Source organism: Chiloscyllium plagiosum, chromosome 14 (assembly GCF_004010195.1).
Source record: "Chiloscyllium plagiosum isolate BGI_BamShark_2017 chromosome 14, ASM401019v2, whole genome shotgun sequence".
Lineage (NCBI taxonomy): Eukaryota > Metazoa > Chordata > Chondrichthyes > Orectolobiformes > Hemiscylliidae > Chiloscyllium > Chiloscyllium plagiosum.
In genome coordinates, this window is record NC_057723.1 from 8361211 (window position 1) to 8382155 (window position 20945).

The window sequence follows — 20945 nt, forward strand, 5'->3', positions numbered from 1 at the left end:
CCTCCGACTTAGGGGATTCCCTATCTCTCACACACTCTCATACACTCTATCTCTCACACACACACTCTCATACACACTCTCTCACGCACACATACAGACACGTTCACTCACTCTCACTCTCTCACATACTCTCACAGGGAAAACTTCTCTCACAAAGACATGCTCATACTCCTGCCCCACTCCCATTTGATGCCCCTCACTGCCCCTCACTTGCCCCTTCAGATGCCAACTCCTTGTTTGTTGTGTCCCACTCACCAACGTCTGGTTGCTACCTATCCCCTGACCCTCACTGTTTTGCTCGCTGTCCCTTTCTGAGTTCTCACCACTTCCCACTCACTGCCCGTCCCCTGATCACTAATATCTTTTAGAGAAGGAGATTTGCCACCATTACCCCCTCTGGCCTACACGTGACTCCAGACCCACTGTAATGTGGCTGACTGTGAAATGACCCAACCACACAGTTACATTGAAGAAGGTGGGTCACTGCTGCCACCTGCTGGCCTTGCTGTCAATGCCCACGGCTCATCATTCAATAAAACAAACCTGGGAGAGGCCAAGTAACGACCCTCATTTAAACCTGACTCTCTCATTCCCAAATGCATTCTCCAGCTTCTGTCTTAATCCATCTTCCTTTCTCCAATTTCTCAGCTCACAAAAGGGAGCAGACATTTCGGACACCATAAAATCAGAAGAAATAGGAACAGGAGTGAGGCATTTGGCCCCTTGAGGCCGTTCCACCAACCATTAGGATCATGTTTGATCCAACACTCTTCATGTCCACTTCCTTGCATTTTGCACCTAACCCTTGACTCCCTGACTGTTCAGGAATCTATCAATCTCAGCCTTAAATGTGCGCAGGGACTCTCCCATGCAGCTTTCTGTGACAAGCGATTCCAAAGACTCTCAACTCTTTTAGAGAAGAAATTCCTCCTCATCTCAGTATTAAATTGGCACCTCTTTATTCTGAGACTAAATATCCTGATACAGATACCTTCTGCTTAAAAACCTTGTGTTCTGTTTCTAAAAAAAGCTGATGGAGCTGCTGAGCTTTACTGAGTGTAAATTGTGCTGCCATATTCATTAGCTTCCGACAGCTACTACAATTCCAACAAGTACCCCTTCAGCTCTGAAGCAAATCCTGAGGTCGTGCAAGGGACATTGAGAAGTTTTTTTTCCCTTGCCGTGGAGCTTGCTGTTTGGAAATTGACTCGCACATTTCTCACAGTGCCATTGTGACGATACTGCCACAAGTTTAGGGGGAGACCGTGGCAGCGGTAATACCACTGGCCTAGTATTCAGAAGCCCACATTACGGCTGCAAAAGCATGGGTTCAAATCTCACATTAGTAGCTGGAAGAATTTGCACTCAGTTAATAAAATCTGAACTCGCAAGCTAGTCTCAGAGATGGTGACGATGCTCACTCACATCACTTGTTATAAGAACCTATCTAGTTCACTAGAATCATAGAAAGTGGGAGTAGTCCATTCAACCCTTTGAGCTTGCTCCACCATTCTGTATAATCATGACTGATGATCCATCTTTGATCCCTCTAGCCTGAAGAACTATATCTAACTCTTTCTTGTAAATATTCCATGTTTTTGGTCACAACCTCTTCCTCCAACAAAGAATCCCACAGGCTCACCACTCTCTGAGTGAAGATGTTTCTCCTCACCTCAGTCCCTATTGGCCTACCCCATATCCTTAAAATGTGACCCCTGATTGGGACCTTCCTGGTCATCAGTAACAATCTTCTCCGTCTTTCATAATGTTTGAATTCTATGGGCTTCTGTGAGGTCTCCCCTCATTCTTCTAACCTCCAGTGAGTGTAGTCTTAACTAATCCAGTCTCTCTTCAAATGTTAGTCCTACCAGGAATTGGTCTGGTGAACCTTCATGACATTCCCTCCATCGCAAGAACATCCTTTCTAGATAAGGAAACCAAAACTGCGCACAATACTCCATATATGGACACTCCAAGCCACTGTACGGTTGCAGCGAGACATCAATGCTCCTGTACTCTCACTAAGATAGCCAACAAAAGCATTTGCCTTCTTTATTGCCCACTTCACCTCCATGCTTACTCTCGGTGGTTGGTATACATGGGCATCCAGGTCTCATTGCACCTCTCCCTTTCCCAATCTATCACCAATCCGACCACAATCTGCCCAACTGTTTTGGTTACTAAAGTGGATCACCTCACATTTATCCACAACATAATTCCTCTGCCTTGCCTTTTCCCACTCTCTCATCCTGTCCAAATCACACTGAAGTTTCTCCACATCCTCCTTGCACCATGCAGTAGGTCAGATGTCTGGTACATAGAATAGAACTATGCCAACAGCTTGGGTTCTAATTCCATTCTGGCTGAGATAGATCTTCATCTTCACCCTACCCCTGAAGATGGAAGGTAATGGTGAAACCCCACTGACAAAAACTTTAGGGTGTAGGTTTGCTCGCTGAGCTGTAGGTTTGATATCCAGACGTTTCATTACCTGGCTAGGTAACATCATCAGTGGCGATGTTACCTAGCCAGGTGATGAAACGTCTGGATATCAAACCTACAGCTCAGCGAGCAAACCTACACCCTAAACCTCAACCTGAGCTACAAACCTTCACAAACCTTGCGAACTGACAAAAACTGTCAAGGAAAATTAACTCAGGATGAAGCATCAGCAGATAGGCAATGAGCTAGAGATCCCAGTATTCAGGCTGAGTACAGTGGCTCACGGAATGGAATAAATACATTTATTTTCTTTCTACTTCCAGGCGGAAGGAGCTCAGGCAACAAGAAGACGGATGGAGTTAAGGTAGGAAATAATGCTTTATCTCCTGCCTCTGCTTTCTACAGAATCACTGATGTTAGGCTTGAGGGACCTTCGTTTGTGACAAATGATGGTGGCTGACCAAAGCTTTTGTTAACCCTTTTTTTTAACTTTCAGTTTGAAGTGCTCTGCCTCTGAGTGTAAGGGTCTCTGAAAACAATTAGGCCTCAGTAGCCCAAAAGCCTCATGTTGCACTGAGTGAGCAAACCTTGGAATTTCAATGTCATTCTCTTAATATTAACAAGTTTTGAGAAGATTTGTAGTGCAGTTTGAGATTCTGGATGTAGGTCTGCTCGCTGAGCTGGAAGGTTCATTTTCAGACGGTTCGTCACCATACTAGGTAACATCATCAGTGAGCCTCCGGTGAAGCACTGGTGTTAGTGACCCGCTTTCTATTTATGTGTTTAGGTTTCCTTGGGTTGATGATGTCAGTTCCTGTTCTTTTTCGCAGAGGGTGGTAAATGAGGTCTAAGTCGATGTGTTTGTTGATAGAGTTCCGGTTGGAATGCCATGCTTCTAGAAGGAACACAGAAAGCGGGTCACTAACACCAGTGTTTCACTGGCGGCTCACTGACAATGTTATCTAGTATGGTGACGAAACATTTGAAAATTAACCTTCCAGCTCAGCGAGTAAGCTTATATCCAGATCCTCTTAATATCCTCAAATCAAACATTGCCTTTCTCCCTTATGGAATGGTGAATAGTAGAAGGCAGAGTCTAGATTAGAGTGGTGCTAGAAAAGCACAGCAGGTCAGGCATCATCCTAGGAGCAGGAAAATACGTCAATTTTCCTGCTCCTCGATGCTGCCTGACCTGCTGTGCTTTTCCAGCACCACTCTAACCTAGACTCTGGTTTCCAGCATCTGCAGTCCTTGTTTTTACCTAGCTAATAATAGAAGGCAGCCATTCAGCCCATTAAGTCTTGCTCTTTCTGTTCCTTCTGGTCCAGTTGGTTCCACTCCTTGGCTCTTCCTGCAGAACTTTGCCATTCTCTTCTCTTTCTGGACATTATCCAAGTCTCATCCAGAGCACAGAAGAGACCCATTGAGTCTACAGCAACCTATCTATTTAAGCCCACTTTCTAGTGCTTGTCCCATAACCTTGAATGTTGCAACATTTCAAGAGATCATCCAAATACAGAGGAACCTTGATTATCTGAATGACACGGGCGGGAAGTACTTTGCTCGGATAATCAAATGCCGGATAATACAGTTTAGGCAGGCATCGGGATCTTGCGATCTTGTCTGGATAATCTGAAATTCGGATAATCAGATGCCAGATAATCGAGGTTCCTCTGTACTGTTTTAAAGGTTTTCCCTCCCAGACAGTGGGTTGCAGACTCTCACCACCCTCTAAACCTCCTGCCTTTCACCTTCAAAATTATGACCCTTCAGCTCAGGGGAACAGCAGCTTTCTATCCACCCTGCCCATGTCACTTTACAATCTGATACACCTCCATCACATTCCCCTCGAGCCTTTTCTGCTCCAAAGCAAACAACCTGAACTTATCCAGCCTCTTTCCATCGGTGAATTGTTCCATCCCAGGCAACATCCTGGTGAATCTCCTCTGCAACCCCCTCCAGTGTGTTCACATCCTTGATGAACAGGGAAGAGGGGCAGAGAAGAGGTGATTGTCAGCACTGAACCTCACTCAAGTGTGAACAGGCACATCCTCAGAAATAAACTGACCCAAGTCCTCACACACAACTAACCAGATGGATCATCGTGGGTGGCACGGTGGCACAGTGCACTGCTGCCTCACAGCGCCTGAGACCCGGGTTCAATTCCTGCCTCAGGCGACTGACTGTGTGGAGTTTGCACATTCTCCCCGTGTCTGCGTGGGTTTCCTCCGGGTGCTCCGGTTTCCTCCCACAGTCCAAAGATGTGCAGGTCAGGTGAATTGGCCATACTAAATTGCCCATAGTGTTAGGTAAGGGGTAAATGTAGGGGTATGGGTGGGTTGCGCTTCGGCGGGTCAGTGTGGACCTGGTGGGCCGAAGCGCCTGTTTCCACACTGTAATGTAATGTAAAATGTAAAAGATTTCCCTTTCCTTATCAATACTGTGGTTCCGGGTGTGAGAGGGTTTACCTGGGTGGATTGGGCACACTGGGTATTTCTTCTGTGTCTGATTAAGAGCAGATTTGATCATGGTGTTCAAAATCAGGAAGGGCTTAGACTGAGTCAATAAAGTTCAAAATCACACAGCACCAGGTTACAGCCCAACAGGTTTATTTGGAAGCACCAGCTTTCGGAGCGCTGCTCCTTCATCAGGTAGAGGAGCTGTGCTCCAAAATCTGGTGCTTCCAAATAAACCTGCTGGACTGTAACCTGGTGTTCTGTGATTTTTTTTAACTTTGTCCACCCCAATCCAACACCAGCTCTTCTACATCATGAGCTGAAAATGTGTTGCTGGAAAAGCGCAGCAGGTCAGGCAGCATCCAAGGAACAGCATCCTGCTTATGCCCGAAACGTCGATTCTCCTGCTCCTTGGATGCTACCTGACCTGCTGCGCCTTTCCAGCAACACATTTTCAGCTCTGATCGCCAGCATCTGCAGCCCTCACTTTCTCTCTTCCACATCATGAGTCAATAAAGAGGAACTGTGTCCGGTGACTGAGGGTCAGTCACCAGCTGGCATGGATTTAAGGCAATTGGCAAAAGAACCAGTGACAATATGAGGAGAATTTTTTTTGCATGAGTGGTTCAAATTTGAAACCACTGTCTGAAAGGGCAGCACATTCTGATTCAATAGGATAATATCCAGAAAGAGAAAAGAATGGCAAAGTTATGCAGGAGGAGCCAAGGAGTGGAACCAACTGGACCAGTCTTCAAAAAAGAGAGAAATAGAAGGAGCAAGACTTGATGGGCCGAATGGCTGCCTTCTACCATTCACAATTCCATGAAGGAGAAAGACGATGTTTGATTTGAGGACATCAAGAGAATGACGTTGAAATTGCAAGCCTTGGTCACCCAGTTCTCTTTTGTAACTCCTTCCCACCAATCGGACAACAGAGCAACTGGACATTGGACTAAAACAATCAATTCATTTCCCTGAGAGACTCGAAGATCCTTGGCAGAAGCTCATTACCAACATCTGAACACAAGGCAGTTACCTGAAGAGGATTTAGCCATTCCACCCCTTGGCGCTCCCAGTCCTATTCAGATAAGATGGCTAGCTGTGGTTGTATGTATTCCTGGAGAATTAGCCATTTAATGACCACAACATTCACTCGTGGAGAGTCATAAAGTCGTTTAGCACAGAAGCAGACCCTTTGGTCCCACTCGTCCATGCTGACCAGATTTCTGAAATTAATCTACTCCCGTTTGCCAGCATTTGGTCCATTTCTCTCCAAATCCTTCCTGTTCATAAATAAAAACACTTAAATAGTCTCCACACCCTTCCACCTTACCCCAATTCCAATATTGTTACGATCAAAAGGCATAAGATGGAAAGGGCAAACCTTTTCTCGAAAGACCCAGCAATTAACTTCCAGGATGGCTCATGACAAAGTTCAGGAGACTCATCCTTAATTTCTGGAGATTCTGGGACAATCCAGGTGAGTTGGTAACCGGACAAATCGAGGCTGCTCTCCACTTTTAGCACCTTTTCCGCACCTTTCTCCAACGTAGCCCTCAGAATCCCTTTAGGATTTCAACACCTCACTCAGATCACCCTTCAACTGCCCAGTCCAAAGGAAATACAAACCTAGTTGATGAAAGCTTTTCTACCCTTTAAAGAGCTGCTGTTTACAATTCCAAAATAACCCAATTTCCTGCTTTCTGTCAACGAAAGAAAATAAAAATCACCTACGGCACAATGTTTGATTTCAAGGGAGAAGTTCCAGTGAAATTAGTCTGTACTGGTGTTGACAAATAAGTAGCCCACCTGAAAGCCCCCTCCTTGCTGCCACTGCATGTGTTCCTACACCGTGGAAACTGCAGTGGTTTGAGTAAGCACCTTCCAAGTTGCAATGAACATCTCCTGTCAATTAATATTTTTAAAACTGCTACCAATGTAACCAATCAGTGCTCTTTATGGGATTGGTACTATGCTCAGGTTTTGACTATGTATTTTTGGTAAGCTCACTGCTACATCCGGAGGATGTTAATTTACCCCCTTTTTTTCTCTCCTGCCATATGAGATACAGCTTGCATCCGAAAGCTACTGGTTGCCGACCTGAGAGTGGCCAGGGAAAATAATCGGAACTACTCCGTCCAGTTTGAGGGAGAGAGAGAGAGAGAGAAGGAGAGAGAAGTGGGTTAAAGACGAGTATCTTAAACTCAAGTAGGGACAACTATCTGGGCTTGAGAGTTGAGCTGAAATAAATTGGCATCTTAGACTAGAAGATAGTTTGATAAAACAGCAGTGGCAGATATTTAAAAGGATAGTTTAAAATACCCTGAGGAGCTCCTGCAGAGATGTCCTGGAGCTGAGATGACTGACCCTGAGCAAAACACTAGAACCACCTCTTCAACTCATTCCCTGACAACTCATTCAAAATCTCTAGTTAGGACCTGCTGAAGATAATGAATGGCAATTATTCAGAGTTAAAGCTGCTTTCAAAGGAAACGGGGGATTGTTTTGAATTTGAAGTCACTGTCATCAGTACAATGTGCTGTGCAGTTAGCTAACTGATTCACAGCCATCCTTGGCAAGAACAACGAATACAAGGTTCTCAGAATCACTCTTCCTCAGTAGAACTGCCCATTTAACATTTCCCTCCCACTGCATCTAAAGAATGTACTGAGCCATGTAAAGTTAAAATCATTAGGTATGTGTGTATTGGGACATTTTCAATAATTGTTGCTGATTTGTTTACCCTTGAGTTCTTTCGTGAACCGTTTGCAACCCAGAATCAATGACTCTCACTAGCACTCTCCGGAGACTGGAGCACAAACCTGCGCTCACGTTGCCAAAGGAGCTCTGGGTTGACAATGGTGCCATTTTATGGATGAGATTTTAAACTGAGGTAAACCTCTCAGGTAAATGTGAAAGACAACACCCAGCAGGCCTGTTCCCCTACTGTCCTGGACAATAATCAAAACAGATTATCTGATTGTTGTATCACGGCTGATGGTGGGATGTTACTCTGCACAACTCACTTAGCATTCTTATTTCAAAAAATAAAGTACTTGAATATGGAACATTATAAGGAGGTTGTCCAGGTGGACTTCGTTGAATATGAATTCCCTAACTAACCTGGAGCTGTTAACCTGGGTCAATCAGGAAGCCCTGGCTGACAGATATAAACAGGAATTCTCAGGGATTCTCCTTCCTCTGGGGACTGACCCTGAGTTGGCTGGTCAGCGTCCATGCACGTGTAAATAAAGGGTGACTTGGTGACATGAGATGGGCCTCCATGGAGTTATTTCAAAAACCTCAGGCTTAAAAGACATTATATTAAATAGATATTATTATTCTTCATTCAAGGGATATGGTGGTCGCTGGTGAGGCAGCATTTATTGGCCTCCATCATTGCCCAGGGGAAGATAGTGATGAATTGTTTGCTTGAGGAACATTCACAGTGCTGTTAACGAGGGAGTTCCAGGATGCAGATCCAGTGACAGTGAAGGAAAACTGACATGGTCCCAAATATTTGAAAATCATTGAAAAGGGAGGCATGTTGCCAAAACATTTCATATTGCATTCCTCGGTGGTTAGCACTGCTGCCTCATGGCGCCAGGGACCCGAGTTCAATTCCACCCTCGTGCGGCTGGCTTTATGGTGTTTGCACATTCTCCCCATGTCTGCGTGAGTTTCCTCTGGGTGCTCCAGTTTCCTCCCACAGTCCAAGGATGTGCAGGTTAGGGTGAATTGGCCATGGGAAATTTTCTGCAGTGTCCAGGCTAGATGGGTTGGCTACAGGTGATGCAGGGTTACAGGGATAGTGTGGAATGGGGGGAAGATGGGTCGGGTGGGATGCTCTTCGAAGGGTCAGTGTGAACTGGATGGGCTGAATGGCCTGCTTCCACACTGAAGGGATTCCATTAAAAAAAATTCGAAATACAAGAATGCCAAATTTCAAGCGCTCACACCAATTTAAATTAAAATAAACTGTGTCTCACTTCTGAGTTGAGTGGGGGGAGTAGAGGGAGGCATGTGGTCATCTAATAAAGATCTTAAAGGTGAGTAAAGTTTTCAATAAGGTTGGCATTTAGGTTATTGGTAACACATGCTGGTCTTGCTGATGAGGAATGGATAAAAAGTTAGAGGGAACAGTGTGACAAACAGCATCACTTTACCAGACAGGAATCCAGAAACCCTGCTCTGAAGTAGCTTCTTCTGCCTGACAGTGATGAGCATCAGGAAGACACTAACACAAGGCAGGTGAAGCGAGTACTGTAGATGCATGTAGGTGGACTCTATATAAGCATCTGAGGGAGAAACAAAAAGAGAATTCTCCTGAGATATGGAGATGAGAAAAGGCAAGAGAGATTCGATTGGGATGTAAATACTGCCATGGACCGGTTGGGCCAGGGGTCTTACTTGTTGGGGCTTTTGAAGAGATACAGAGCAGGTGGATGAAATTCGGGGCAGATCAGCCACAATCTGACTTGAGGGACTGAATTACCTCTTCTTGTTCCTGGAGGAGAAAGGGTTAACTATAATATACTCTAAGAATACCCAGTGAGCACGTGCATTAGAAGCTTTGGCGCAGTGATGTCAGATCACATGTAATTGAGACCCAAACGTGAAGGGTTCTGGAGATGTCTTATCTTACTATCCCTTTCTATATTAATGTTCAAGAAAACCTGTTAATGTTCACTCAACTGAGTGTAGACCTAATCTTGTGACAGTTCTTAAATTTCAAAAGCCATTAGAGACAGTAGTATATCCATAAGATGGGTCAGTTAGAGTAAAAACCTCCAAACAGTGACTATTGACACAGCAGCGATTAATCTACCTTGATGATTCTATGTACACCAGCTATCGCATACTTTTTGGAGACGGTGTGTGTATTGGGATTTGCTCCGGATTTTGGACAGGCATGATCACACACAAGATGCTTACATGTGCCCTTGTGATTAAATGAACATTTTGGACAATGCACATTTTTGACTGTATGCATGTTCTTAGTCCTTGCATTATGCACTAAGTGCTCAGACACAATTCCATAAAGACCTCCTTGCAGTACATTTAAAATTATTTTTGATTTTGCAAAGCCATTTCCTTTGCATTGCATGCATAATAAAACCCAACCTTAAACCTGTTTCTTTTTGTGTATTCCTTCTTGTGGATGTGGGTGTCACTGGCAAGGTCAGCATTTATTGCCTATCCCTAATTGCCCTGGAACTCAGTGGCTTGCCATGGTATTTCAGAGATCAGATTAGACTCAACTCTATTGCCTGGGTGTAGAGTCATACATAGGACAGGCCAGGTAAGGATCACTGTCTTCAAAGGACAATAGTGAACCAGATAGGTTTTTATGACAATCGATAACGTTCCTGTTTGATTTTCTCTTCCTTGTGACTCTTTGGAATTCCCTTCCTCAAAAAGCAGAATCTTTAAATATTTTTACAGCAGAAGTGGATAGATTTGTGATGATTGAGGAGATGAAAGATTAGAATTGGCCATGTTGAATTGCCCATAATATCCAGGGATGTGCAGGCTAGGTGGATTGCCATTGGAAATGGGTGGCACAGTGGCTCAACAGTTAGCACTGGTACCTCACAGCACCAGGCACCCCAGTTCGGTTCCAGCCTTGGGCCACTGTCTGCGTGGAATTTGCCCAATATCCCCGTGTCTGCATATGTTTCCTCTGGGTGCTCCCGTTTCCTTGCACAGTCCAAGGATGGGCAGGTTAGGTGAATTGGCCATGCTAAATTGCCCATAGTGTTCAGGGATGTGTAGATTAGGTGCATTAATCAGGGGCAAGAATAAAGTGGTTCTGGAAAAGCACAGCAGGTCAGGCAGCGACCGAGGAGCAGGAAAACTGATGTTTTGGGCAAAAGCCCTTCATCACCCTCTGACAACACATCAACGAATTCAATACACTTTGTGACATATTCCAGAAGCATTAATCAGGGGAATATAGAGTAATAGGGTAGGGGAATGGGTCTGGGTGTAATACGCTTTGGAGAGTTGGTGTGGACTTGTTGCGCCAATTGGCCTGTTTTCCACACTTTCGGGATTCTGTGAAATGCAGGGATAGGGTAGTTGGGGATCGATGGTCTGGGTGGGAGGCTCTTCAGACGGAGGTGGGTGTAGATTTGATGAGCCGAATAGCCTGCTTCCACACTCTATGATTCTATGATTATAAAGCCAAATGCAGGAATGTAGAGTTGAGGTTAAGATCACATCAGCCATGATCTTATTGAATGGTGGAACAGGCTTGAAGGGCCAAGTGGCCTACTCTTGTTCCTGTTCTTTTGTTTCCGTGGGTCAGTGTTAGAATAGAATAGAATAGTAATTTATTGTCTCTTGTACTTTTACAAAAAAAGTACAGTGAGAAGTGTTTAAGTTGCCATACTCTGGTGCCATTTTAATAATAAATTATATAAAAAAAGAAAAAAATTAAGACAAATTCTATCCTAGTTCAATTCACAGCTCCTGGTTCCAGATTATTTAATTTAGTTTTAATTCCACCAATTGTCTTTGTGGGGCTTGAACCAATCTCACTAGAGGATTAGTATGGGCCTCTGGATTAAATTATCCAATGACATTTACCGCTATGCTACTACAACCCCTACCTCTTTTCTCAACATCTCCTCAATAAAAGACTGCTCAGTTCCAATGTGATTTCTGCACATAAAACTTTGATCTGTGGTATGTGCCCCCACTGTGTGTTTTGGAATCGAGTTAAGCATGTTGCCATGGTGACTTCTCATTGTAACAGTGCTCTGCCTTTAATCTAGGAATCCTCAGAGAGCACCAACACTACTATTGAAGATGAAGATACAAAAGGTGAGACACAAAGAGAAAAAAACTATGATTCCGCAATGGAGGCAGAGAAAATGTATCCACTTGTGTAGGAGCCAGATCTGAGAGGCCTTAATTATAACCCAGCTTTTGCTGCATTGCACTGTTATTTCCAACAATTTTCTCAATATTGGGACCCACTGGAATATAAGATCATGGGAGATTTCCCACAAATTTGAGTTCAGTGCATCTCAAAGTTTCTGCAAACGTTTGCTCCACTTTAGTAAAATCAGCCAAGCAACAGGCTCAGCCCTCAGAAACCCAATTTACAAGAATATTTCCAAATTAGGGGAGGCACAGTGGCTCAGTGGTTAGCACTACTGCTTCACAGCACCAGGGTCCCAGGTTCAATTCCAGCCTCAGGCCTCTGTCTGTGTGGAGTCTGCACATTCTCCCCGTGTCTGCGTGGGTTTCCTCCTACAATCCAAACATGTGCAGGCCAGATGAATTGGCCAGGCTAAATCGCCCATAGTGTTAGGTGCACTAGTCAGAGGGAAATAGGTCTGGGTGGGTTACTCTTCGGAGGATCGGTGTGGTCTTGTTGGGCTGAAGGGCCTGTTTCCACACTGTGGAAATTTCAGTTATGGGAAGAGGTTGGAACTGTCCTCCTTGGGGAGAAGGAGATTGAGAGGAAGTTTATCCAATGTTTTTCCAAACCATTAGCAGGCTTGCTAGTGTAGATGGGTGAAACTGTTCCTACTCAGAACGGATAAAGAGGGCAAAGACTTAAAATGATTTGCAAACGTCACAAGGGTGAAGTCAGCGAAAGGCTTTCACTCAGCGAGCAGTTACAGTGTGGAAGTGTGATGGAGACGGGTTCAATTGAGGCATGCAAGAGGATGATTATTGGATAGAAATAATGAGAAAAGGTGTGGGAGAAATGCAGATGATTAGCATGAGGTGATGTTGGTCAATTAATGAGCCAGTGCAGGCATGATAGGCCGAATGGCTTCCTTTTGCTCACTAACACTTGTGTGGTTCTGTGAACGGTCCACTCCCTCAGGGTAAATCCATTAGCATTACATATTTTCCTAATAGTCTATGTTTTCAGGCCTTTGATGAGACTTCAAAGATTAAGCTGAATGTTTTGGGTAGAAAATGCTAATTTTGAAAAGTATTAATCATTTTTATCTAATTTACTAAGGAACTGATGACTCCAGTTACATAAGAAAACAATTTGGTACTTTTTTTTAAGATGTCACTTTCAGGCATTTGAAATTGACTTATCCAAGCATAGTGGAGTGGTTTAAAAAGCTTATATTTTTAGGACAAATCAAATTCCAGCTGCATTAATCAAAATTTATCAAGTTAGCAATCTTCAAAAGGAATATTATCAATGCAATGTACTTTTTGAAAAGAAAATTGTATTTCAAAGTGCTGGATGATTATTTCATGGCAGAGTTTGCAAAGAAGTCTGCATGGAGACTCAGTGGGGGACGAAAACTATTTTCTTGATTTTGGGGATCTGGTAAAGCGTTGTGAATAAACTAAAATTAGCTAAACTTTTGCCTCTCACAGTATGATGTCCTTTCAGGCAAGTTCAAGACTTAATTGTCCCACAGTTAATATATCTTGCACATTTTTTCAAATTCATTCACATGTTAGGCCAACATTTATTGCCCATTCCGAACTGCCCCAGAGTGCAGTTAAGAGGCACATGTAGGCCGGGCCAGATGAGGAGGGCAGCTTCCCTCCCTAAAGGATATTAGTGAACTAGGGGATCTTGGAGGAGTCAATGGCTAGCGATATTGTTGCTAGACTGTTAATCTAGAGACCAAGGTAATGTTCTGGGGAGCTGGGTTCAAATCCCACCATTGCAGATGGTGGAATTCGAATTAAGAGTCTAATGATGACCATGAATTGATTATCAGGAAAATCCCATCTTGTTCACCAAAGTATTTTAGGGAAAGAAACTGCCGTCCTTACCTGGTCTGGCCTACATGTGACTCCAGACCCATAGTAATGTGGTTGACACATTACTCTAGATAGTCAGGGATAAATAATACTGGCCTCATCCTGTGAATGAATGGGTTCTTTCCCTATTGGGTTCAGATGCTCTGAGCAGGGAGAGGCAATTTTCTACTATAGGCACAAAGGATGAGATGGGTGGAGAATGATGGAGATTAATGGACGAGGGCAAGTTTGGATGAAAAAAGAAATCCATGGACAGGAAGTACAGATAACGGGATGATCAATGGAGGAATTGACGATGAGAAGAACGAATATAGAGAGCTGTAAATGGATGAAGGGAGAGACAACAAGAGAAATGGATAACAATGGTAGGGATACACTAATGGAGGAGTGTAAGAAAGGTTTGTTGGGATTCCAAGGAAGGGTTTGAACTGCCCTAAACTCACATCCAGTGCACACCGTGTAGAATGCACATCTTTTTAAGTTAATGTGTGTGTTGTCAATGAGGAGTCATTTCAACCTTCCTCTTTCTGTGCTAATTGTAGTGCGTAAACAAGAGATTATCAAAGCTACAGAGCAGCTGATTGAAGCTATTAGCAATGGTGATTTTGAGGCATACACGTAAGTTCCTTTCCCAATCAAAACATCTGCTTGTGTTTTATACCAGTTATCAGAAAGTTTTGAAATAGTTACCCATCTGACAGAAACCGTGTGTCAATAACTCTGAGATATTCCTACTGGGATCTTATATAAATTGGTTAAATCCAGATTTGCAATTCACCATCCAATCCCAGTCCTGGAAATCCATCATCCATCACTACCTTCCTTACTGCCATTGTCTTCTAGAGATGTACAGCACGGAAACAGTCTAACCCGTCCATGCCGACCAGTTTTCCCAACCCAATCTAGTCCCACCTGCCAGCACCCGGCCCATATCCCTCCAAATCCTTCCTATTCATATACCCATCCAAATACCTCTTGAATGTTGCAATTGTACCAGCCTCCACCACTTCCTCTGGCAGCTCGTTCCATACACGTACCACCCTCTGTGTGAAAAAGTTGCCTCTTAGGTCTCTTTTATATCTTTCCCCTCTAACCCTAAACCTATGACCCTCTAGCTCTGGACTCCCCCACCCCAAGGAAAAGACCTTATCTATTTATCCTATCCATGCCCCTCATAATTTTATAACTGTCTATGAGGTCGCCCCTTAGCCTCCGATGCTCCAGCAAAAATAGCCCCAGCCTGTTCAACCTCTCCCTATGGCTCATCTTTCTCCCCTCTCTCCATTCCATCCATCCCCCATTCTTGCCATCCCCTCATCTTTCCCTTTATCTGTTCTTCCTTCCATCCATTCTTCTGTCCCTACCTTCTTCCATCTTTTCCTTCTTCCCTATTTTGTGCCGTTGTGACATTTGCAGGCATTTATCACTTCCTCCTTGTGTAACTCTTTCCCTGGATGCTGTCTGGTGTATTTCCAGCATTGTATGCTAGTTCCTTTGCCAAGAGAAGTGAATCCTCACTGTTTTGATTTGTTGATCTTTCAGGAAGATGTGTGATCCTGGGGTGACTGCGTTTGAACCTGAGGCATTGGGAAACCTGGTGGAAGGACTCGATTTTCATAGATTCTACTTTGAGAATTGTAAGAAACTATTCTTGTTCCACACGAGTTAAACTATTGTATTTTAGCTATGTATAGTTAGTACGTTTGCAGATAGAGTCATAGAATCATAGAGTCATAGAGATGTACAACATGGAAACAGACCCTTCGGTCCAACCTGTCCATACCGACCAGACATCCCAACCTAATCTATTCCACCTGCCAGCACGTGGCCCATATCCCTCCAAACCCTTCCTATTCATAACCCATTCAAATGCCTCTTAAATGTTGCAATTGTACCAGCCTCCACCACTTCCTGTGGCAGCTCATTCCATACATGTACCACCCTGTGTTTGAAAAAGTTGCCACTTAGGTCTCTTTTATATCTTTCCCCTCTCACCCTAAACCTATGTCCTCTAGTTCTGGACTCCCCGACACCAGGGAAAAGACTTTGCCTATTTACCCTATCCATGCCCCTCATGATTTTGTAAACCTGTATAAGGTCACCCCTCAACCTCCAACACTCCAGGGACACCAGCCCCAAGCCTGTTCAGCCTCTCCCTATAGCTCAAATCCTCCAACCTTGGCAACATCCTTGTAAATCTTTTCTGAACACTTTCAAGTTTCACAACATCTTTCCAACAGGAAGGAGACCAGAATTGTACACAATATTCCAACAGTGGCTAACCAATGTCCTGTACAGCCGCAACAAGACCTTCCCAACCCCTGTACTCAATACTCTGACCAATAAAGGAAAGCATACCAAACACTTTCTTCACTATCCTATCTACCTGCGACTCCACTTTCAAGGAGCTATGAACCTGCACTCCTAGGTCTCTTTGTTCAGCAACACTCCCTAGGACCTTACCATTAAGTGTATAAGTGCTGCTAAGATTTGCTTTCACAAAATGCAGCACCTCGCATTTATCGGAATTAAACTCCATCTACCACTCCTCAGCCCATTGGCCCATCTGGTCCAGATCCTGTTGTAATCTGAGGTAACCTTCTTCGCTGTCCACTACACCTCCAATTTTGACACCATCTGCAAACTTACTAACTGTACCTCTTATGCTCACATCCAAATCATTTATGTAAATGATAAAAAGTAGAGGACCCAGCACTAATCCTTGTGGCACTCCACTGGTCACAGGCCTCCAGTCTGAAAAACTCCACCACCACCCTCTGTCTTCTACCTTTGAGCCAGTTCTGTATCCACATGGCTAGTTCTCCATGTATTCTGTGAGATCTAACCTTACTAATCAGTCTCCCATGGGGAACCCTGTCGAACGCCTTACTGAAGTCCATATAGATCACATCTACTGCTCTGCCCTCATCAATCCTCTTTGTTACTTCTTCAAAAAACTCATTCAAGTTTGTGAGACATGATTTACAACGCACAAAGCCATGTTGACTATTCCTAATCAGTCCTTGCCTTTCCAAATACATGCACATGCTGTCCCTCAGGACTCCCCCCAACAACTTGCCCACCACCGACGTCAGGCTCACTGGTCTATTGTTCCCTGGCTTTCCCTTAACACCCTTCTTAAACAGTGGCACCACGTTTGCCAACCTCCAGTCTTCTGGCACCTCACCTGTGACTATCGATGATACAAATATCTCAGCAAGGGGCCGAGCAATAACTGCTCTAGTTTCCCACAGAGTTCTAGGGTATACCTGATCAGATCCTGGGGATTTATCCAACTTTGTGTTTCAAGACATCCAGTACTTCCCCCTCTGTAATATGGACATTTTACAAGGTGTCACCATCTATTTCCCTACATTCTATACCTTCCATATCCTTTTCCACAGTAAATACTGATGCAAAATATTCATTTAGTATCTCCCCCATTTTCTGCGGCTCCACACAAAGGCCGCCTTGCGAATCTTTGAGGAGCCCTGTTCTCTCCCTAGTTACCCTTTTGTCCTTAATGTATTTGTAAAAACCCTTTGGATTCTCCTTAATTCTATTTGCCAAAGCTATCTCATGTCCTTTTTTGCCCTCCTGATTTCCCTCTTAAGTATACTCCTACTGCCTTTATACTCTTCTCAGGATTCACTCGATCTGTCCTGTCTATACCTTCCATATGCTTCCTTCTTTTTCTTAACCAAACCCTCATCCAGCATTCCCTAAACCTATTAGCCTTTCCTTTCACCCTAACAGGAATATACTTTCTCTGGATTCTCGTTATCTCATTCCTGAAGGCTTCTAGCCGTCCCTTTACCTGCGAACATCTGCCCCCAGTCAGCTTTTGAAAGTTCTTGTCTAATACCATCAAAATTAGCCTTTCTCCAATTTAGAACTTCAACTTTTAGATCTGGTCTCTCCTTTTCCATCACTATTTTAAATCTAATGGAATTATGGTCGCTGGCCCCAAAGTGCTTACCCACTGACAATTCAGTCACCTGCCCTGCCTTATTTCCCAAGAGTAGGTCAAGTTTTGCACCTTCTCTAGTAGGTACCTCCACATACTAAATCAGAAAATTTTCTTCTACACACTTAACAAATTCCTCTCCATCTAAACCCTTAACTCTATGGCAGTCCTAGTTTATGTTTGGAAAGTTAAAATCCCCTACCATAACCACCTTATTATTCTTACAGATAGCTGAGATCACCTTACAAATTTGTTTCTCAATTTCCTCTGACTATTAGGGGGGTCTATAATACAATCACAATAAGGTGATCATCCCTTTCTTATTTCTCTGTTCCACCCAAATAACTTCCCTGGATGTATTTCCAGGAATATCCTCCCTCAGCACAGCTGTAATGCTATCCCTTATCAAAAACGCCACTCCCCCTCCTCTTTTGCCTCCCTTTCTATCATTGGATAAAGAAATTGCACAAGGCATTGAATCTGATGAGAGCAACAACATCCAGGCAGTAATATTGAAGTCATGTACTCCAGAACTAGCTGTGCCATTTCATTTTGGCTACAATGTATAAAATTGTGCAGTTATGTTATGCACAAGAAGGACAACAAATTCAATCCAGCCAATTACCCACTCACCCATCCTCAATTATCAGCAAAGTGATGCAAGTGTTAGTGACAACATTATCAAGCTGCACATTCACAGTACCAACCTGCTAGCTGAGGATCTGCCAGGGCTGCTTGGTCCTGATCTTACTCCAGCCTTGGTCCAAACATAGTCAAAGAGGTGAATGCAAGAAGTGAGGTGAGATTATGATTGCCCTTGACTTTAAGACTGTATTTGACAGAATGTGACATCAAGCAGTTCCCAGTAACACTGAAGTCAATGCAAATCAGGAGATGATTTGGAGATGCCGGTGTTGGACTGGGGTGAACAAAGTTAAAAATCACGCAACACCAGGCTATAGTCCAACAGGTTCAATTGGAAGCACTAGTCTTCGGAATGCCGCTGTTTTGGAGCAGCACTCCAAAAGCTAGTGCCTCCAACCAAACCTGCTGGACCACAACCTGGCGTTGCATGATCCCTAACCAAATCAGGAGAGACTTTCTACTGGTTGGAGGCATACCTGGCAGAGAGGAAGTTGCTTGTGGTGGTTGTGGTCAATCATTTCAGCTGCCAAACATTTACGCATGAATTCCTGTGGAATTACTCCTCGGTCCAACTACTGCCAACTGCTTCATTAATGACTTCCCACAGCACAAAAATATAGAAACATAGAAAAGAGTAGGAGTAGGCCATTTGGTCCTTCAAGCCTGCTGACCATTCAATATAAAGACGGTTTATTATCTAACTTTAAGATTAGATTAGATTACTTATAGTGTGGAAACAGGCCCTTCGGCCCTACAAGTCCACACTGACCCTCCGAAGAGTAATCCACCCAGACCCGTTCCCCTACATTTACCCCTTCACCTAACACTACGGGCAATTTAGCGTGGCCAATTCACCTAACCTGCACATTTTTGGACATAATGCCCAGTTCCTGCTTTCTCCCCATACCTTTTGACCTCTTTCACCCCCAAGAACTAGGCAGATTGTGCTGATGATTGCACTGTTCAAATACCATTCACAGCTCTTTAGATAATGAAGCAGGCATCAAGACATTCAGACTTAGGTGAAATTCCGAGTCACATCCACACCGCATAAATGCTCGGCAACGGTCATTTTCAACCAGTGAGTCTAACCATCTCTGCAAGACATTACCGATACGAAAACCTCAACCATGAACGTGCTAGGGGTCATAATTTACAGCCTATTAAATGCTGTAGTCACAAGATTATATCAGAGACTAGGAAATGATTATGGGTAACTTATGTCCATATCCCCCAAACACTGTCCATGAGCCACAGGCTAAAGTCAGGAGTATCATGCAATACTTCCACTTTCCTGGATGTATGTGACTCAAACAACAATCAAGATATTTGACACAATCGACAACTTAAAAGATGAACTGACTGCAACTTTCAAATCTGCAAGCTTGACCACAGAGAAGGGTTGCAGGCCCATGGGAACAGCATCTCTTGCAAGCTATCTTAACGCAGAAAGATAAACACTGCCCTTCACTGCTGCTAGGTCAAAAACACCAAAATTGGAGGTGTAGTGGACAGCGAAGACGGTTACCTCAGATTACAACAGGATCTGGACCAGATGGGCCAATGGGCTGAGAAGTGGCAGATTAATTCAGATAAATGTGAGGTGCTGCACTTTGGGAAAGCAAATCTTAGCAGGACTTATACACTTAATGGTAAGGTCCTAGGGAGTGTTGCTGAACAAAGAGACCTTGGAGTGCAGGTTCATAGCTCCTTGAAAGTGGGGCCGCAGGTAAATAGGATTGTGAAGGTGGCGTTTGGTATGCTTTTCTTTATTGGTCAGAGTATTGAGTACAGGAGTTGGGAGGTCATGTTGCGGCTGTACAGGACATTGGTTAGGCCACTGTTGGAATACTGCGTGCAATTCTGGTCTCCTTCCTATCGGAAAGATGTTGTGAAACCTGAAAGGGTTCAGAAAAGATTTACAAGGATGTTGCCAAGGTTGGAAGATCTAAGCTACAGGGAGAGGCTGAACAGGCTGGGGCTGTTTTCCCTGGAGCGTCGGAGGCTGAGGGGTGACCTTTTTGCGGTTTACAAAATTATGAGGGGCATGGTTAGGATAAATAGACAAAGTCTTTTCCCTGGAGTCGGGGAGTCCAGAACAAGAGGGCATAGGTTTCGGGTGAGAGGGGAAAGATATAAAAGAGACCTAAGGGGCAACTTTTCCATGCAGAGAGTGATACGTGTATGGAATGAGCTGCCAGAGGATGTGGTGGAAGCTGCAACATTTAAGAGGCATTTAGATGGGTATATGAATAGGAAGGGTTTGGAGGAAAATGGGCCGGGTGCTGGCAGGTGGGACTAGATTGGGTTGGGATATCTGGTCGGCATGGACAGGTTGGACCGAAGGGTCTGTTTCCATGCTGTACATCTCTATGACTCTATGACTCTATTCATTTCAACATGAGCCAATAGTAAAAACTTTTAACTGATGACGTCCAAGTTAATGAATTCCCAACCCACTGTGATTGTCAGTCCCCGTTAAAGTCCTGCTTTGTCTTAATTCCTGCATCTTTTAAAGGGAATGAAATATAGAAACATAGGAAATATGAGCAACTGTAGGCCATTCAGCCCTTTCAGCCTGCCCCACCATTCAATCTGATCATGGCTGAACATTCAATACAGCCCCATGTTGAAATCCCCCAACCCCCAACCTCATTCTTCTAAACTTCAGTCAATAC

General features: G+C 44.0%; 1 protein-coding gene across 1 annotated transcript in view; it reads left to right on the forward strand.

Annotated features, from left to right (window-relative positions):
* The window catches only part of LOC122556983 (calcium/calmodulin-dependent protein kinase type II subunit alpha-like), a 230669-nt gene that overhangs the window by 202521 nt on the left and 7203 nt on the right, over positions 1 to 20945 (forward strand). Inside the window, exons 11-14 of the mRNA XM_043704217.1 lie at positions 2694 to 2806; positions 11678 to 11726; positions 14198 to 14273; positions 15198 to 15292. Of these exons, the coding sequence (XP_043560152.1) occupies positions 2694 to 2806; positions 11678 to 11726; positions 14198 to 14273; positions 15198 to 15292 (333 nt within the window). The remainder of the gene's footprint in view (positions 1 to 2693; positions 2807 to 11677; positions 11727 to 14197; positions 14274 to 15197; positions 15293 to 20945) is intronic.